Consider the following 18,448-nt stretch of genomic DNA (forward strand, 5'->3'; position numbering starts at 1 on the left):
ATATATATGAGCGAGAGAGAGAGAGAGAGACAGAGAGAGAGAGAGAGACGAGAGAAGTTCTCGTCTGGGTAGCATCACACATTACCATTAACACCCCGCCACCTACTGTCGCACCAGTGTATTACAGGCAGGGCGCGTTCCATGCGGAATAGAGGCGTATTCTGTAAGAACAGTCATATTTCCACCGTTATTCCGACAAATCCCGCCAATCCTCACCCTGCAGGCGCCTCCCAGAGCGCGACGACACAACCTGTGACGCAGCGTAGCAGAGAGCAAAGTGTAGAGGAGTGAGAAGGACAGGTACACACAGCTTTACCAACACCAGAGCACAGTTAAGTGCTCGCAGGTAAAAGGAGACGTTCTGAAGTCGCTTAGAAAAAAATCTGAGCGCAGTTGTGCAGTTCAGGACTGGACTGGGACCCGGTCTGGTTTTAAAACTGGACTATGGGAGCTGCCTTAGGGACCTGTGCGGTGGCTCAGTGGGTAGGTGAATGTTTTCATTGATCAGTAACATGCTTTTACACGTTCTCTCGACATTTCTTCCCTTTTAGACCGTTAAAATAAGATATGGATTTATTACTGAATGTATTACAGGACAGTACACAAGTATTATAAAGTACTATAAGAAAGTACTACAGGAATATGGGTGGCGAAATCTTATAGATATTAAGTATTATTTATCATTATATACATCTTACAGCCTCGTATAGCAAGAATATGTACTTGTTGCACTGGAAATGTTCCGTTCCACCTTAAATGGTGCAGCAGTTACATTCTTTTCCATTGAAGGTGGAACGGACAATTCGAATAAGACGCCAACTCAGCTACATTTAACCTTTAGTTGCCACCATCTTTTGTTTGTTTGTGTTTGTTTATTTGTTTGTGTGAGCGCGCGTGCACGTTAATACGGCATTACTTTACGGTTATTACACTGCAGTACCGCTGCCCCCACGCAAAACAGCGATTAAAGCGAGATTTAGCCTAACGCGTGGAGGCCCGTTACGCTGGTTCCCTAACCGGATTAATGGCGTATTGTTCCCTAGGACAGGACACTGGGCTGGAGGTGGCGCTCTGTAAAGCCACCAGCTAATCTCAGCGTGCAGCCTGAGGCATGTTTTGGCTAAATGTCAGGCTAAGTTCTGTCTGAAGCAATTGTTATGGTCGTCCTTGGGGAACTTCTAACGGAATGAGGGAGTTTTTGAGGGAGGTGGAGGCAGAGTAGACCTTCTTATCTTACTTTCAAAATCTGTTTTTCATGCTTAGAGACAGTAGTTACCACTATATGTGCTGCAGGTGCTGTATAATCTCCATAGAAAAGCACTGACCAATGGAATGGGATACTCTCAAGAGCCAAAGGTCATCATGCCCAATGCCAAGTATGGGCTAGAGGGGTATAAAGAGTGATGGAGCTTCATCCAACACCTTTGGGATGAGCTGGAGTGATCCAGAACTGACCATCCAACATAAGCACCCGACCTCTCTAATGCTCAATTAAATCCTTACAGCAATGTTTCAACATCTAGTGTAAAGCCTTCCCAGAAGAGTAGAGGCTGTTACTGCAGCACAAACTCACTATTAATACCTTTCATTTCAGAAGAAACACTGGAGACCACAAACTTTTGGCTGTCTTTTTGGACAGCTCTATGTATCTCTATGAACATACCTGACTCCGTCTGGCTTCTTTCTGCCTAATGATGGTACTAAATTGTTTACAAACCGTGATGTTCTTGTCTTGAAGCCACTATGTCTGAGACATTTTTTTCTGATAGTTTTGAGAAGATTTTAGCCTAAAACTTATTTTTTAAATTCCATTCATGGTGGAGAGGTACATATCAGAATAGTCTCCGATTTGCTATTATTTTAGGTTTACTGGTGGTTTTGGATAGTAAATAAAATGTCTAAATTTGTGTTGTAGACATGGTGACCCCTAGTTCCTAGCACCACCACTGTAAAGAAATCAAAGTCAATAAGTTTCCTCAGAACAAAGCATTTTAAATCAAACCACTATGATTGACTGTGTTTATATCTCAACAACGGAATTATGCAGGATAAATGTTGATTAAGTGAGACCTGGTTATTGGGAATAGTAGAGAAATTTGGAGTTCCTGTCTCAAAAGGCCCCTTCACATTGAATTCAGTGGATACAGAGTATTATTTTTAACAAGAGTCAATGTCAAAGGGCAGTTTTGCTGATTTTTATAAATTTCTGGATTAATTCGTTCCCAGAGTGTAACCAGAGTGATTCAGAGTGGTTTGGTGTGAAGTGGTTCAGATTTCTTTACAGTGGTGGTGATAGGAACCAGGGGTCGCCATGACTACAACACAAATATAAACATTTATTTACTATATAAAACCACCTACATGTGTCTGTTGAGTTTTACATGGAAAGTTGATGATGGTAAAGTAGTGTAAAATCTGAAAGAAAATGCATCACCATCAATGGCTTTTTGGCCGAAGGAGTCTCAAAATTGTTGTGAGACTATGTCTCAGACATCATGCAGTGCATTTATAACCATTTCATGTAATGACTCTCTGTGAGGGAGCTTTTAGAGGTGGACGTCTGGTTCCTATCACCACAACTGTGAAGCATTTTATATCAAACCACTCTGAAAGACTCTGTTAACATCTTAACCATTTAAAGAGGCAGAAACCTTGAAAAAAATCAGTGGAATTCTCCTTTAATACACAGTCCTGTGTTTTAGCGTTTTTGTTGGATGTGACTGTTGATTAGCTTTCATTTTCACTTTACAGAGAACTGAAACTGTTGAAAGACATTCTAACTGCAGACTTGGGCGTAGGCTCCTGTTTCCTGCTCAGCAGAATTATTTGATGTTTCAGCTTTTTTGGCACACATTTGATTCACACGTATTTTTAGATATGCCTGGGTGAGTTAGTATTAAAGTGTGAAGTGATTTATGTGTCCTGTAGCTTCATTTTGTCATGCCTCAAGCGGACCCTGTCACCAAAGACACAGCGCTGATTTAATTGCACACTCTAACAATTTATCTGCACCTGATAACTATTCTATTTCAGATCTTCAGATGCTGGGTTTAGTTTGAAAGAGAAAAAAGGCTTCAATATTTATAACAGGCGAAGTGCATTCAGCCTGGGCATTAGGCTCTGAACCTGAATGCGGGTACAATGTACAGATGAGGTAATCCCCTCTCTTTCTTTTGATGTGTCATAACCTGATTTGCCCATCATTAAATCAAAGATTTACCACTTTTTTGGACCCAATAAAATTTGACCCATCAAAAAGGTCTAGTTGTCTTTATCATATCTAAATCATTAAAAAGGGCAAACTGCATCTTTGGTACCCTGCACCTCCTTTGGTGCATATATATATATATATGTTATTTTATATATATTTCTTTGCTGTGAAGATTTGATGGCATTCAGCCACAAGAGCATTAGTGAGGTCAGGTACTGATGTAGGATGGTCAGTTCTGGATCACTCCAACTCATCCCAAAGATACTGGATGGAGCTCCATCACTCCAGAGAACAGAGCTCCACTGCTCCAGAGTCCAATGCTGGGGGGCTATATACCCCTCTAGTTCACTCTTGGCATTGGATGTTTATACCTTAGGCTCATGTGTATGAACTGGTCAGTGCTTTTCTATGGAGATTATACCAGCTGTTTGTGCACAACTAAATTGTTAGTAAGTTTACTAACTAAAAGGGGTGTCTGGATACTTTTGGACACAGAGGATACTTAAGGCTGACATTTAATCATCTGTTTCTTGAAGGCTCAGTGCTTGTGCTGCAGTGCAACATGCCTTGCCTGCAGATGCTGCCCACACAGCAAGAACTCCATCGTGACACGCGTCATTTACGCCTTCATCCTGCTGATCGGCACCATCATTGCCTGCATCATGCTGTCGCCTGGCGTTGAGCAACAACTTAAAAGGGTAAAGCAGCTGCCTCTCTTCATTCTTATGCTGTGTATCTTACTTCTATGATCCATTTCCAAAATTACATTACACTTCTGTAACAAATCAGATAGAAGACATGCATGCAGCACTGTTAACTCTTAGAAGTTCAGCTTTATTACTGTCATTTATATTATTAGCTGTACTATTCCAAAGTAATTGTGTAAATGGAATTACACAATTAATTACATAGCTATTAATTAGAATTACAATCTGCACTGATGTCTTTTAACTGTGTTTCAATATAGAGAAATCACAAAAATATGGAAAAAAAAGCAAAAAAGACAGTATGGACAACAAAAACTTTTCATCAACTTCAAATCATAATTAAAGATCTGGAATCTGAAGCTTAAGCTTGCTTCAGTGAGCAATTACATCTGCTTTGGTTATCTGTAAGAGTGAGAACACAAACTTGAAAGTTTTTGATTGTGCTGTGAATCACTGACCCACACCTTTAGATCCCCGGGTTCTGTGAGGGTGGAGCTGGGTCCAGTATCCCAGGCGTCGAAGCTCATGTTCAGTGTGAGACATTTGTGGGCTACAAAGCTGTATACAGAGTCTGCTTTGGCATGAGCATGTGCTTCTTGGCCTTCTCCCTGATCATGATCAACGTGAGGAACAGCAGAGACCCTCGAGCTGCTCTCCACAATGGGTAAATAACATTCCCTCAGATACTGAACAAGCATTTGGGTTTTAATCTGAATGATTGATAGTGAACATGAACACGTGTGCAGATATTTTAACTTTAGCTTGTAATTTATTAAATAGGAAAAGTGCAGCAGGAGGAAACACTGATCTTTTACTGGCTTCAAGAAACACACAGTCGTTTCACACTGTTGTGTATCAGCAATTTATGTCGTCCAGTGTAATATATATATATGTGTGTGTGTGGTGTGGACTGGGCAGTCAGAGGCAGGTTTTGAAACAGTGCTTACACACTACATGTTATCTTATACATCTTATATCACAGTATATTACTTTTTGTTGTTCGCAAAATACTTGAAACATGAAATAACTTTTTTGTATGTTTAATGTATGAGTTATTGTTTCATATAAACAAACAACATTCTTTGACACATGTTTTGGATGGTAGTGTATTCAGTGCTCAGTGCTGAAGGAACCGTAGTTCATATTTTTGTTGAGTCAGACGATGGTCATGCTGCTGAATAGTTCTGTATAACTGTGCTTCATTGAGCAGAAACGCTGTGGGGCTCATCTGACCTGCTCATCCCTCGGCCCCTCATTCCGCATTCATACTGTTGTGCTTTCTCCTCTGTTTCAGCTTCTGGTTCTTCAAAATCGCATTTATTATTGGAGTCACAGTCGGTGCCTTTTACATACCGGAGGGGCCTTTTACCCGAAGTAAGAGAGTGAAGCCTACAAGTTTATTCAAAGGGCCCATATTGTGCCTGTTTTGTTCTTTTTCTACTGAAACTCATGTTTAGTTGGGAGATTGCAATATTTGCACAGTAACAGAAGCAGTGTAAACTGTGATCATGTAAAATTAAACTATGGCTGTTTTTGGTACAGAAATCCACAAACAATGCAGCCACAATTATTTTTTTTCAATCACTGTTTACATAGTTTTTTGTGCCTTTAAGACTAATACATGTAAATTGCCTCTGTTCTAATTGACTGCCACATTCTAAAAGCAGGACTAAAACACTGATAACTTAAAGAGGAAAAGGCAAGGCTTGAAGAAACAGGCTGGATGACATGACATCATGTTATTGTTATTGTGGTAAATTAAACCACAGTAAGCTCTTTGGAGTGCTTACAGAACACTGATCAACTGTGTGTTTATAATACGTAGTTTAGAATATTATCTGGTTTTGTTGTCGGAAAACTGCAAATTTGATTCTCAACTATGCCAGGAGTCCAAAAAGACATAATTGGCCTTGTTTGAATGGATGTCAGATGTTGATTTTTTAGCTTTATTCATATAAAGACAGGAGCTATTAAAGTTTAAGAGTCTAATTTTTAATGTTAATTATAGCCTACGTTATGAATGATGCATCATGGAGCTTATGAACTGACTGTAAATGAGTTAGACCAGTCAGAAGCATCCAAACACTCTTGTGCTGTGACATCACAACTACAACTAACTGGCAGTCAGGTGCACTACGTTCTGGATTGAAGCCTTAAACCAGAAAAAGTGGCCAAAAACAGACCAAGTGCACAATTTACAGAAAATAACTTAAATTGTGTTGGAAAATTGGATATTTTCCCCAAATTGTTCAGTCCTAACAGCATCTTTCGTACAATATATTTAAATAAAAAAGTCAGTTTAAATAAAAAGGAGAACAAACATAGAATGAGAAAATATGTGTTCTAAATTTTAAAGTATTGAGATTAGGGCTGTGACAGTTACGTGATTTAAATAAAAAATATCTTTTAAAAAATTGATTACTAAATAAAACACTGAAAATAATAAAAAAATGACCTACTCAGAGAATCTGCAGTGATTCCTGATAGATACACACATTTATGTACATATTGAAAAATATTGTTTCACTGACATATTTTGAGATCTTTGAGAGGCAGTGCATCATTTATTAATGTATATAATCATTCAAATGATTCATAAATTGCTCAGTTACTAATAGATCATATATGCAACCGTCCTTCCGTGTTGTGATATTACATTTTTACCATATAACCCACAACTAAGTTACTGTCCTGTCGATCCCAGAAAATGCTTAAAGTAAATGATTTGTCAATAAAATTGTAATTTCCTGCTTTTGATGACATCTTCATTTCATTTTTCTGGACAGCTTGGTTTATTGTTGGGACTTCTGGAGCTTTTGTCTTCATTCTAATCCAGCTGGTTCTTCTTGTGGACTTCGCACACTCATGGAACGAGTCGTGGGTGGATAAGATGGAAAGTGGGAACTCGAAGGCGTGGTCCTGTGGTAAGGTCACTTACTTTTTTATCAGAATGAACAATTGAACACCCTGTTTAGAGCCTACTTTATTTACCCGAATACAGTAATGTGAGATAATGGTACAGTAATGTATATTACTAACTAAAGAAATAGGTGAATGGTTCTTAATTTGGGCACACGGTTCTAGGAAAATAAACTTTATTTGCTGTAGAACCTTTATGTTAAAGTTCTAAACTGTAAAATTTAAAGAGGTTATTCAGGCTCACAAATTAATTTAAGTGGTTCTTTAGAGAACAAAACATGAAAAGGTTGTTCAGGAGGCACCTTTATAATTGAATGTAGCTATTAATTTATTTGTTGACATTATTGCTATTATTTAATACTTCCGCTTAAAAGGCAGATTTAGCAAGAGAGGCACTAACTACCGACTGTCGACTGACACTTTGTGGTTAATAAATGAGCAACACACTGTAACCATTCATTCAGTTTTTGAGTCACACGCTGGTTAAAAGCCCATTTCTGCTATATATGAGAAAAAGACTTTTTATCTGTTTCAGATTCAAACTGTGACTCATTAGGTCAAAATAATGATATATTATCTCACAACTGTAACTCTATGTAAGAAAATTAATGCAACATAATAGCTCAGAATTTCAAGAAAATTACTGATCAGTTTGTCTCTGTTTTGAACACTCATTTTTGGCTGTGATGAGCTTAACTTGAATTCGGTGTTGAGTGTGTTTGAAAATCTGAGGTGTTAAACAGCATCTGAGTAGGAGCTTCAGGATAATCATCTCCTCCCAGTATTCTGTGCTTTAAGAGAGAAACCCTTATAAATGCATATGCAAATGAGGCAAAGGAGCAGAGAACGCCCCTTTTACCTTATTATGGGTGCTGAAGGGCTCCTGCTCCTCAGTTTAAGTACAGTTTTCTGTACTAAAAACTGTTGAAAGGCTTACAGAAGACACGCATAAAGATTATAATGATTTCATGAAAAAGTTCAGCCGAAGGACTCGGGAACATGTTACTCGAACCTCGCAACATAACACACACTTAAGTGTGCCACAGACGTCCTATAGCTGGTAACAGATTATGTTCATAATATGTGACATAATATTTGTTGTCATCACAGCTAATGAGAGTACACTGCAAAAATTAGCATGTGACAACCTGTCATGACATCAAACATTATGGCATTTGCCATAACAATTACTGCTAGTGATAACATGACACTGTTATATAACTAAACTAAATTTGTCACGACAGCATATGACAGTATATAACATGTGCTAACACACGTTAATGACACATTATGACATGGTTATGTCAGTGTTATGTAGCAGAGTTTGGTTAAAGTTTTATCAAGGACTGCTGAGTAATCAGCTTACTGCCTCTCTTTGTAGCCTTGTTCTGTGTAATGGGACTAAACTACGCTCTGTCCCTCACTGCCATCATCCTCATGTACCTCTTCTACACTCAGCCGGAAGAGTGTGCGCTCAACAAGTTCTTCATCAGCTTCAACATGTTACTGTGCATTGGAGCTTCTGTGATCTCCATACTGGACAAAGTACAGGTGGGTTTATGATCTCTTAGGTCAGAAACATACTAGACGCAAGTATGCAAACGTAAATGACAGCGATTATTGTAGCGCACAGCAAACGTTGTGTACAATCTCACTGTGCATTCTTATGTTACTGGGGCAGTTAAAACACTCACTACTGAAGGTGGCGATAGAAGACAAATCAGAGAGGGATCTGCTGTATTTCCAACAGCCTCAAAAGCTAAAGGTGGACAGTAGAGGAGAGTGAGCTGCTTTCCCTCTTCTGTAGCAATGGAAAAGTGATAATGTGTCGTATTTTTTATGTTTATGTAAGCTGTCTTTGCATGAGATTCAACTGCTCGTCTGCTATGGCAGTTCAGAAAGCACGCTGGTGGTACAAGACTGCTTGGACAGACTTGGCTGTCATCATAGCGCCCCTTGCTGTAACACTCAGAATGCGGCTTGAAATTAAATGAAATGCTTCGTGACACATTTTTGAATGCAACTACGTACAAAACACTGTCTGCATAGCTTGAAGCATCTGCGTTCGCGTCCTTACGTGAAGTATGTTTTGGGCTTATTATCAGTAGTGGATGTACACAGTACACAGATCCAGGACTGTGAGAAAGAGTTATTCTTAGTAAAACGTTCCCCATGCATAAGTGTAAAGGCTCTGTTTATATTGTCATAGTTAAAGTACAAAAGTACTTGCTTTTAAATGTACGCAAATATCAAAAGTAAAAGCACTGTGAGATATTTTAATGACCATCTTTTCTTTCTAAAAGTAGTTTTCTGTGAAATGCTGCGTTCTAGAGTCAGAATTGTTCACAGTGGTGGTGATAGGAACCAGACCTCCTCCTCTTAAAGCTGTCATAGAATGCATTCATTCAGTATTTCTAATTATTGTCTGACATCTGCATAGAAAGTATGTGATTTGGTCAGGGCAAAAAATGTTCAGCTGTGGTTTACTCACCCATTTACAGCCTCATGATTAGGCCCTAGAATGAAATGAGCTGTTTTCCCTTTTTTTGCGGCCCATGAATAATCTGATGAGCTCTGCTCTGATTGGCTGGTTTACAGTGAGGCTCCGCAACGGCTCACACAGAAGCAACATGTTGAAATAGACACAGGGAAGAAATTGAAATGAACCTCCATGTAAATAAGCTAAGTCATTATACAGTTTACCCTGCGACCCAGAAGGACAAGCGGCTTAGAAAATGTGTGTGTCTGTGTGTGTGTTATACTGTTTAGTGAGCTATGCTAGTTACTTGAAGCTTGCTAGTAGCTAATGTTACCTACACTAGCCACTTGCTTTCGATCTCAAGAACAACACAAAGTAAATTAACTCACTATGAGGCTTTCAATTTAAGACGATCTGCTTCAATCATCAGAAAGTGACTAAAATCTCACAGCATGGTTGCTTACAGGCTGCTGTTGGGGTTATGATGCTAATAAAGGTTGAACTGCCCCTTTGTTTCCTCAGGGTTAAACGCTGAGCGAAGCTGCTTGATATTGTCTAAGCTTGATATTGTCTGGAATGAAATGTGCAGAGCAAACTAACAACTTTGAATTAAACCTGTCAGGATCGTGTTAAAGATGTGGGAGCTGAAGCTTGTATCCTATTCGCCAGCTTCTTTTGCATATTTTCTGTTACACCTTAAATGGTGCCGCAGTTACATTCTGGCACCTGTACAAGATGTAGCATTTAAGGTGGAATGGAACATTAGATAGAGAAGCTGGTGAATGGGAAGCATTCAGCATTATATAAAGCTGAACATCAGCCATGCCTGCTGACAGTTGGGTTCCTTGTGAAAGGAACGAAAAGTGCCGACATCCCTTCACAGCCTGGAACGCTACATTTCCTCTTTAACAAATGCAAGATTTGTGTTTGAAGTAGAAGACAGCAGTGTTTGAGGTTTACAGTGTGTCAGTTCCCTGTACTGAACTCTCTTTATTCAGCTATGCCAGTGTGAACAGAGTTTTCATTCTATGGCACTTTTAAAGCTCCCTCACAGAAAGCTATTACATGAAGTGCTGGTCTGATGTCTGAGACATAAACATGTTAGACTGACGTGATACTTGTTTTACACCATAAGTCAGGCGGAATGGTGACAAATTACCCTGAATATTTCTGCAACACATTTTTTATACCAGTTGCAAGTGGACGAGTGAAACATCAGGTAAGGAAAAAATAGTCGAAGCTGCGTTGTTGTAGGTCATGTGTTAATATAAAGTACATTTTTTATTTTATTATAAAATCAGTTTTTCACTGATTTTTTCTGAATCACCTTCAGTCACTGGTGACTGATTCAGGTCATGAAAGTATAGGCCCGAGGACCACAACAGGGTGTTTTGGTTGTGGCCCACTTACTTAGAAATCCTGATGTACGTGTCCAAGACTATTAAAGGGCCTATAACATGGAAAAACATTTTTCAAACTGCTCTGAATTTATTGTTTTTGTGATGTCACATAATCCAACACATTTATACATATTCGAATATTCAACTGACAGCAGTTTAGCCCCACCTATTCACACTGTAGTTATAAGGAGCATTTCATGCTGGACTGCTATGTAAATATCGCAGAGTACAGGGCAGCCAATCAGAACAGAGCTCATTTACATATATCAGTCTTAAAGGCATAGTAACAAACCAGCTTGTTTAATTCTAAGGGATAAAGAGATGTTAGAAAATGGTCACATAAAAATGAAGTATGATTTTCATGGTACATAAAACCTCACCAAAAGAAATAATGGTGGAAAACAATAATTTACAAGACAAACTAATAGGTTGCAGCATCAAATGTATGCTCTCTGTCTCATCCACTGAGCAAGAAACAGCCACCTAGAATTCTGATTCTATATATTACTCAGCCTTTCCAGCTTTAGCTAGAGCACGAAATTAAACATAACCAAATTAACTAAATTAAAACTTTTGTCTTATTTTCTCTTCAGTGCAGCTTTGACAGTAGCAACAGTGGTGACAGAGGGATTTTGCCTATTTCTTATAAAAGAAAAAAATGTTGTTTGGTTTAAGCATCATATGATATGGGACACTCACTATTTTAAGATGAGTCTTAATAGTCAGGGTTTTCATTCAGTTTAGTAAAGGGATAGAATTTTTCTCCTCATCTGCACTCCTGGGATATCAGCTATATGATTTGAAAATACACCACACGTTTCTTTAATTCTGACAGCTGTCTCTGCCTAGTTATAGTTGCTAAGCTACGACTGGTCCTTTAGTTTTTATGGGAGGGATTTGGTAAAAGTTGCGTTATGATTGGTTTGATTTATATGTGAAAGTACGTCATATTCTTTCATGTATTATGAAAAATCTAGCTTTTACTTCACAGTTTCTTGCAGAAAGTAGTGGAGTAAAGGACAGACATATCAGTCAAACTATACAAAAAAGAGACAATTAAGCTCCCTGGACAAAGGAATTAGTGACCTTGTGTGTTTAAGGTGCCAGGCACCTGCAGATGGCATGGCACAAGGGCTATAAATACCTGTGCGGTGTGCGATGGGATTCATAGATTGAGAAGAGCAGAGTGGCACGCAAGAGGCCTTTGCTAACTTCTGCTCATGAAGTCGCCCGGTTACAGTGGGCGAAGGGACACCAAAATTGGACTGAATGACTGGAAACGTGTTATCTGGTCAGATGAATCTTGTTTCTGCCTTCAAGGAGGACTGCGTGCAAGGTGGGGTTCAAGCTGGAGGAGCTTTTGATTTTCTGGGGGTGTTTTAATTATGTCGAAATGGGTCCTTTGGTTGAGGTGACAGTAAATTTGAACCACAGTGCCTTCATTGAGCTGCTGGACAACCAGGTTTTGCCTTTTGCTCATCATTTTACCAAGGAACAAAACATTCCTACCCTTGTATTCCAAGGTGACAATTCTAGCTTTCACAGGGCTGCAGATGTGAATGATTGACATGAATGAACATTCAGGAGCATTCGCACATCTGGACTGGCCTGCAAAATCCCCAGATATGACGCCAGGGAAGGCATCCATGAAATATGGCCGAACTGCTTAATTCTTTCATGCAAGAGTGGCTGAACATTGATGTCGCCTACATCCAGAAACTTGTCCAGTCCATGACAAATTGAATTGCAGGTGTTATTAGTTATTAGTTTTACATGCTATTAGGTACGTTTCAGTCACAGATGACTAATTTTTTGTCTGGTGGGCTTATTTGAACATTAAACAATTAAACATTTAAACCAATATTCTGTGCATGTGTTTATTGAAAATGGTATGGTGACTAAAAAAAGCACTATGTTGGTGGAATGTCTCAGTTATTACTTCATTTCTGATTTACGTTTCTGTATTACAGTTACTGCATGTTATATTTTTGATTTGCAGGACTCTCACCCCAGATCTGGGCTTCTCCAGTCTTCTGTCATTACTTTGTACACCATGTATCTGACCTGGTCAGCCATGACAAATGAGCCAGGTATTACAGCGCACACTGTCACAAAGCTAAACTGAGGTATAAAAATCCTTCATTCATATCCTCTCTGTGTTGCTGTGAATGACCTGCTTTGATTTTGTTTTGCTTCAACTGCTTGGCCCAAATCCCACGCAGACCGCACGTGCAACCCCAGCCTTCTGAGCATCTTCCAGCAGATCACTGAGCCCACACTCGCCCCAGTGGAGAACCAGACGTCCGTGATCATCATTGAAGCAGAGGAACCTGAGCCCTCATCCCCTTACTTGCAGTGGTGGGACGCCCAGAGCATTGTTGGACTGGGCATATTTGTCCTCTGCATTTTGTACTCAAGGTACGGTGCAGACCAGGTTATCTTAAAGGAAAACTAGCACTATTTTATTAGTAGTTTAGTAAGTTAAAACTAGAACTATTTTATAAGTAGTTTAGTAAGTTAAGTAGTAGAGCTTGACTACAGACCCCTACAGAAGCAATTAGTGAAAATATATATATATACACACATATAAGCTTTATTTATATGGGACCTTTTATACAAATAATGCAGCTCAAAGTGCTTCATAGTGGTTCAATAAACATTATATAATACTACAATTATTATATAAATTGTATAAGATTATGATTTTGATGTGAAAACGATTAATTGTTCAGCCGGTGAACTGAAAGATTGAAGGATGTAGCAGCATTAACTAAGGGAGGCGGGAGTTTCTCAGATTTTACAAATGGTCAGTTGACAAATGGCTTGTTTCCGTTCTCTCTGGCAGTATACGCTCATCCAGCACCAGTCAGGTAAATAAGCTGATACTGGTCTCTAAAGATAAGGTCATCATCGAGGACAGTTCCCCAGGAGGCTCCGGCGAGGTGGAGGATGGCTCTGGCCCAAAGCGTGTCGTAGACAATGAGAAGGAGTGTGTACAGTACAACTACTCTTTCTTTCACTTCATGCTCTTCCTTGCTTCACTGTACATCATGATGACGCTCACAAACTGGTACAGGTTAGTGATACTTCATTTCTGTTGAGATCTCAGTGATACTCAGGTATATCAAGTGTGCTATGTTAAAGATGACATCAGAGATGTTATTAGTGAGAAGATGGTGAATGGTTGAAATACGAATGGGAACGCTTATAATGCTCAACGTCTGTTTGCAGAAAAAGTCCCATCCTTCAATTAAAAGAGCCAATCAGCTTGCTGGTTATGCCGCTAGCAGAGAAGGCTCGGCGATGTTGTGGCGCTAGCAGGGAAAGTACACCTCGCTTTAGAGATGTGCAGCCAGAACAAGCCGAAAAAAAAATCACTTTTTTGTGCGTTATTGATCCAAACGCTACAAACTATTTATGAGATTTTTGTCAGATTTTACCGGCTCAAATATGTTTTTAAATGGTAATTCAGTGTCGAGTATTTTAGTCTCTCCCGGTTCAAAGAAAGGAGTCTTGTCTCGTGTGGCTGGAAGTAACTGCCCAGCAGCATTGGAAAGATGACTGCCGAGTGAACAGGCTTTCCTATAAGGACTTTGATGAAATCCAGTGTTAAATATCACTGTAAATCTTTTACTACATCTGTATGAATTTCTAGATAAAAATGTAATATGTGTAATAACTAAGTTTGAACAATTTGACGTAATCAATAGTGTTGACAATAAGGATCATTGACAGATATTTGCTTTGTCACTTGTTCGTTGGCATGTTCAAAGCACCGCATAACACTGAGTGAGTTAACGACTTACACTGAAGAGGGCAGCAGTTCACTTACAGTGTCGTACCTGTGTGAGTAGATAGCGAAAGAAAAAGAACAATTACAGCTAAAGAATAAAGTCGTCACATACAGCATAGGCAAGTCTGGATGTCTGTTCACGCAGAGCTTGTCTAGTGAAAATGTTGAACTGGTTAAATGATGCTGCAGCCTGAAGAGCTCAAACGTTAATCTACGTATTTATTATTGTATCACTTTTTTAGCTTTTGTTTATTTCTTACGGTAACTGAAAATGTTAGGCTTAAACAAAGTGCTACTTTTTTGTTGTGGTTTTAATTATCTCTTAGTAATCAGGACCTCAAACTATTTACTGTTACAGCTCTTTGTGGTTTACAAGCCACACTGAAGCTGATTAGTTAATTATTAGTCAGTTAATTCACATGAACAATCGATTATTAAAGAATTAATTTTTCCATCCTGGGCAGCAGTCGGTAAATTCTGAATGACATGTATTAAATTGAAAACAGTGTAAAAACACAACATTTAATGTCTTACCTTATTCAGTGTTTTTTGTAAATAAATGTTAATTCCACATATGATACCTGCTGGTAACCTGTTGTGGATGGAAAACACAAACTGATCCAGTTTTGAAAGGAGTTTTTTGGTGTTCTTATGAAAAACAAGTAATCAGTTCTGCCATTCTGGGCTTTCGTTGTATTTCACTGTATTTTGCACTTCTATATGCACCACACATTATTAATAGAAGACAGGCAGGTCAGTCTAGCACCCAGTCTCTGATGGCGCAGCCATGCTGTTATATTGCACAGAATGTTTTTTGGCCGTTGTCCTGTTGAAATAAGCAGGATGTCCCTGAAAAAGGCGTCATGTGTTGCTTCAAAATGTATATACATCTTTCAATATTAATAGTGCTTTCACAGCTACCCACTAATACTGCCCTCTCCCACCCCCTGTACCCCATAACAGCTGTTTTTAGAACTTTATGCTGGTAACATTAGCTGTGTTTACATGTAAAGATTTTTGCCAATCCGATTTAATACATTCCGATTATAGATTAAGACTGAGGTGTTTATGCTCACTCTACACAACATGCAGCAATCTGATGTAAATCTCTGTTAAATGCACACTACAAGTAATCCGATTCAAAATTACACACATGTATGGAGAACCGCTCAGTGTAGATGTTACCATGACAACGAGCATCACGTGAGTCCAGTCAGAGTGAGACGAGCAGCAGTGAGTAGTGCTTGTGTTTTTAACTGCTTCAAAATGGTGTCAGACTCAGGAAAATGCTGCCCATGTAAAGTTGGTAAGGTCAAACATTAAATATCTTGTCTTTGAACTGCTTTCACATACTGTCCCAACTTTTTTGAAATTGAGGTTTGTAATTTGATCAATTTTGATTACTCGATTGCTCATATAATCAATAGTGACGGCGCTAATTTATTGTTATTTTCTTATTGTGAAAAAACTGTGTTGGTCTCATCACTGTGTTCTTTCCATACAGTCCTGATGCTGACTATAGTGACATAGGAAGCAAGTGGCCAGCAGTTTGGGTAAAAATCTCATCCAGTTGGGTCTGTCTCACCATATACATCTGGACACTGATCGCACCAGTGATACTCCCAAACAGAGACTTTACGTAGACGTGCTCTCTTTAACCTTTCAGCATTCATCTGTGGAGCCTTTACAATGGAAAGATGATTACATCTCACATTTTTTGTCTTTACACTGTAGATATGAAATTACACACTCTTAAAAATAAAGGTTCCAGAATGGTTCCTGGCTGGGATGCACAGTTCTAGTATAACCCTTCATTTGATAGCAAACCTTTACATTATTTGGAGGTTCTTTAAACCTTAAAAAGGATCCTCACATTCAAACAGATCATTTACCAAAATGGTTCCTTAACCGTTTTTCACAGTAGCTACAGAATGTCCTGCCTGCTTTGGAGGTCCCTCAGTTGTCTAATGCCTAATGGAATATATTTCAATGGATCTACAAACTGGATATGAGCTCCTTGGTGAGCGAGCAGGTCAATATTTATAAGTGTTTTTTATTGTGTTTACAGAACTGTTTGATATGAAGAAAGTTGCAGTTGTCTGTTTTATCTCAGCATGGCCATCTTTGTGGAGAGGTGTGAATTGTTTATCACAGCAGGGGGTTCTTACTCCTCATTGCTCGCTAGCAGCTCAACAGAGTCACAGTTCATGCACAGAGAGACAGCAGAGTCCTAGTTCATCTGATAACAGAGTTACGGAGAACAAACATTTTATTTGATTATATTAATCAAAAATATCTGAACTGATTTCTGTTCCACTGGCAGAATGGCCACTAGGGGGCACTGCAGAAAGAGGTTAAAGAACCATCCATCGGAAGTTTTAAAACTGGTTCTTCTGTGGCTTTGTTCCAAAAAGCATTTCGAACACCAAAAATCCCAAAGAACACCTTTATTTTTAGGAGTGTTGAACTGACTGTAGAAATGTAAAATGTCAGTGCTGCCTTTACTAGTAATAAAACGAATTACTTAGTATATTTAGTATATTTGTACTGAATACAGTTTTGTAGCACTAATACTGTGCAGTTGTGCATTTTTAGCACTTAAGCACACAGCGCTGCATCATTTATATACAAAACAGTGCCATCTCTGGACACTATCATGCATCTAGCATTCTGATTTGCACTAAAATATTAATGCAAAAAAAGCACAAAATAAGCACAGAATGATACTAATATGAAGTATCTCCTGTGATTTGCAGCACTTATCTACCACTTTTTAACATTCCATATATTTTGATAATTACATATAAGATTAATCGCAGGTAATTTCATACAAACTAGACTGGATGTTTGCAGGTGTTTGATTTGTCTGTTACATGTAAGTAAGGACCAAACAAATGGATGAACAAATACATTTTATGTCATTTTATATTTTATTACGCATACCTTACCAGAAAACTATGTGATACCACAAGTCATTTTGTAAAATTAGAATTTGTACCATTTTCATCACTGTACTATTGGGTTAGATGTGCAACCATGCAAACCATGACTCTTTTCTGTTTTGTGATTTCATTTTTTCTTTCTCGCATGCTCACAGTAACGTGTGTAGCAAGCAGAATATGCATATTTTGGATTTAATTAAGTTGCAGTTGTCATGTGTGGATAATGTCCCGACCAAAGCCTTGTAAGTTGTGAATGTGGTTTATTCTATTAACGTTTATGAGAGAATATCGTTCAATTGCATTTTTACAATTGCTGCCAAAGATATTTACTTTTATTTTTGAATGTACGTTTTACTTTTCAGTCTCACACAAATGTACTTCGAATAAAGGTAGAAAAACCGAAAGGCACCTCAAATACATTATTCAATCATCATTTGTTGATTAATAACATGTAACATCTTCTAAGAAGTGAATTCAGCTTCTTTAAGCTGCACCCACAGGTGTTCACACAGCTTGTATAATCACCATAGAAAAGCATTGACCAATAGTACTGGATGCTCTAGAGCAGCTGCACATGAACCTCACACGTTTACAAAAACAATTCTGAAAAGAACCATCCGCTGAAAAGTTCTACAGGGAACCAGAAGTGGTTCTGTGATGGCAAAGAATCTTTTCTGGCACCTTAATTTTTAAAGACCACCATGTCTAATGCCAAGGGTGGTCTAGAGGGGTATAAAGCCCCCCAGCATTGGGCCGTAGAGCAGTGGAACCATGTTCTCTGGAGTGATGGAGCTCCATCCAATACCTTTGGGATGAATTGGAGTGATGCAGAACTGACCATCCAACATCAGTACCTGACCTCACTAATGCTCCATCAAATCCTCACAGCAATGTTCCAACATCTAGTGTAAAGCCTTCCAGAAGAGTAGAGGCTGTTACTGCAGCACAAACTCACTATTAATACCCTTCATTTCAGAAGAAATGCTGGTATCTGCAA

General features: G+C 38.8%; 1 protein-coding gene across 1 annotated transcript; it reads left to right on the top strand.

The window, feature by feature from the left end:
* Positions 1 to 262: 262 nt before the first annotated feature.
* Positions 263 to 17,866, top strand: si:ch73-267c23.10 (serine incorporator 1). The gene is made up of 10 exons (XM_036559768.1): positions 263 to 483; positions 3,748 to 3,909; positions 4,389 to 4,582; positions 5,213 to 5,292; positions 6,705 to 6,842; positions 8,219 to 8,388; positions 12,716 to 12,806; positions 12,939 to 13,134; positions 13,562 to 13,792; positions 16,014 to 17,866. The coding sequence occupies exons 1-10, from the start codon at positions 445 to 447 to the stop codon at positions 16,150 to 16,152; spliced, it is 1,440 nt and encodes a 479-aa protein (XP_036415661.1). The 5' UTR covers positions 263 to 444; the 3' UTR covers positions 16,153 to 17,866.
* The last annotated feature ends 582 nt before the right edge of the window (positions 17,867 to 18,448 follow it).

Source organism: Colossoma macropomum, unplaced genomic scaffold, assembly GCF_904425465.1.
Source record: "Colossoma macropomum unplaced genomic scaffold, Colossoma_macropomum, whole genome shotgun sequence".
NCBI lineage: Eukaryota > Metazoa > Chordata > Actinopteri > Characiformes > Serrasalmidae > Colossoma > Colossoma macropomum.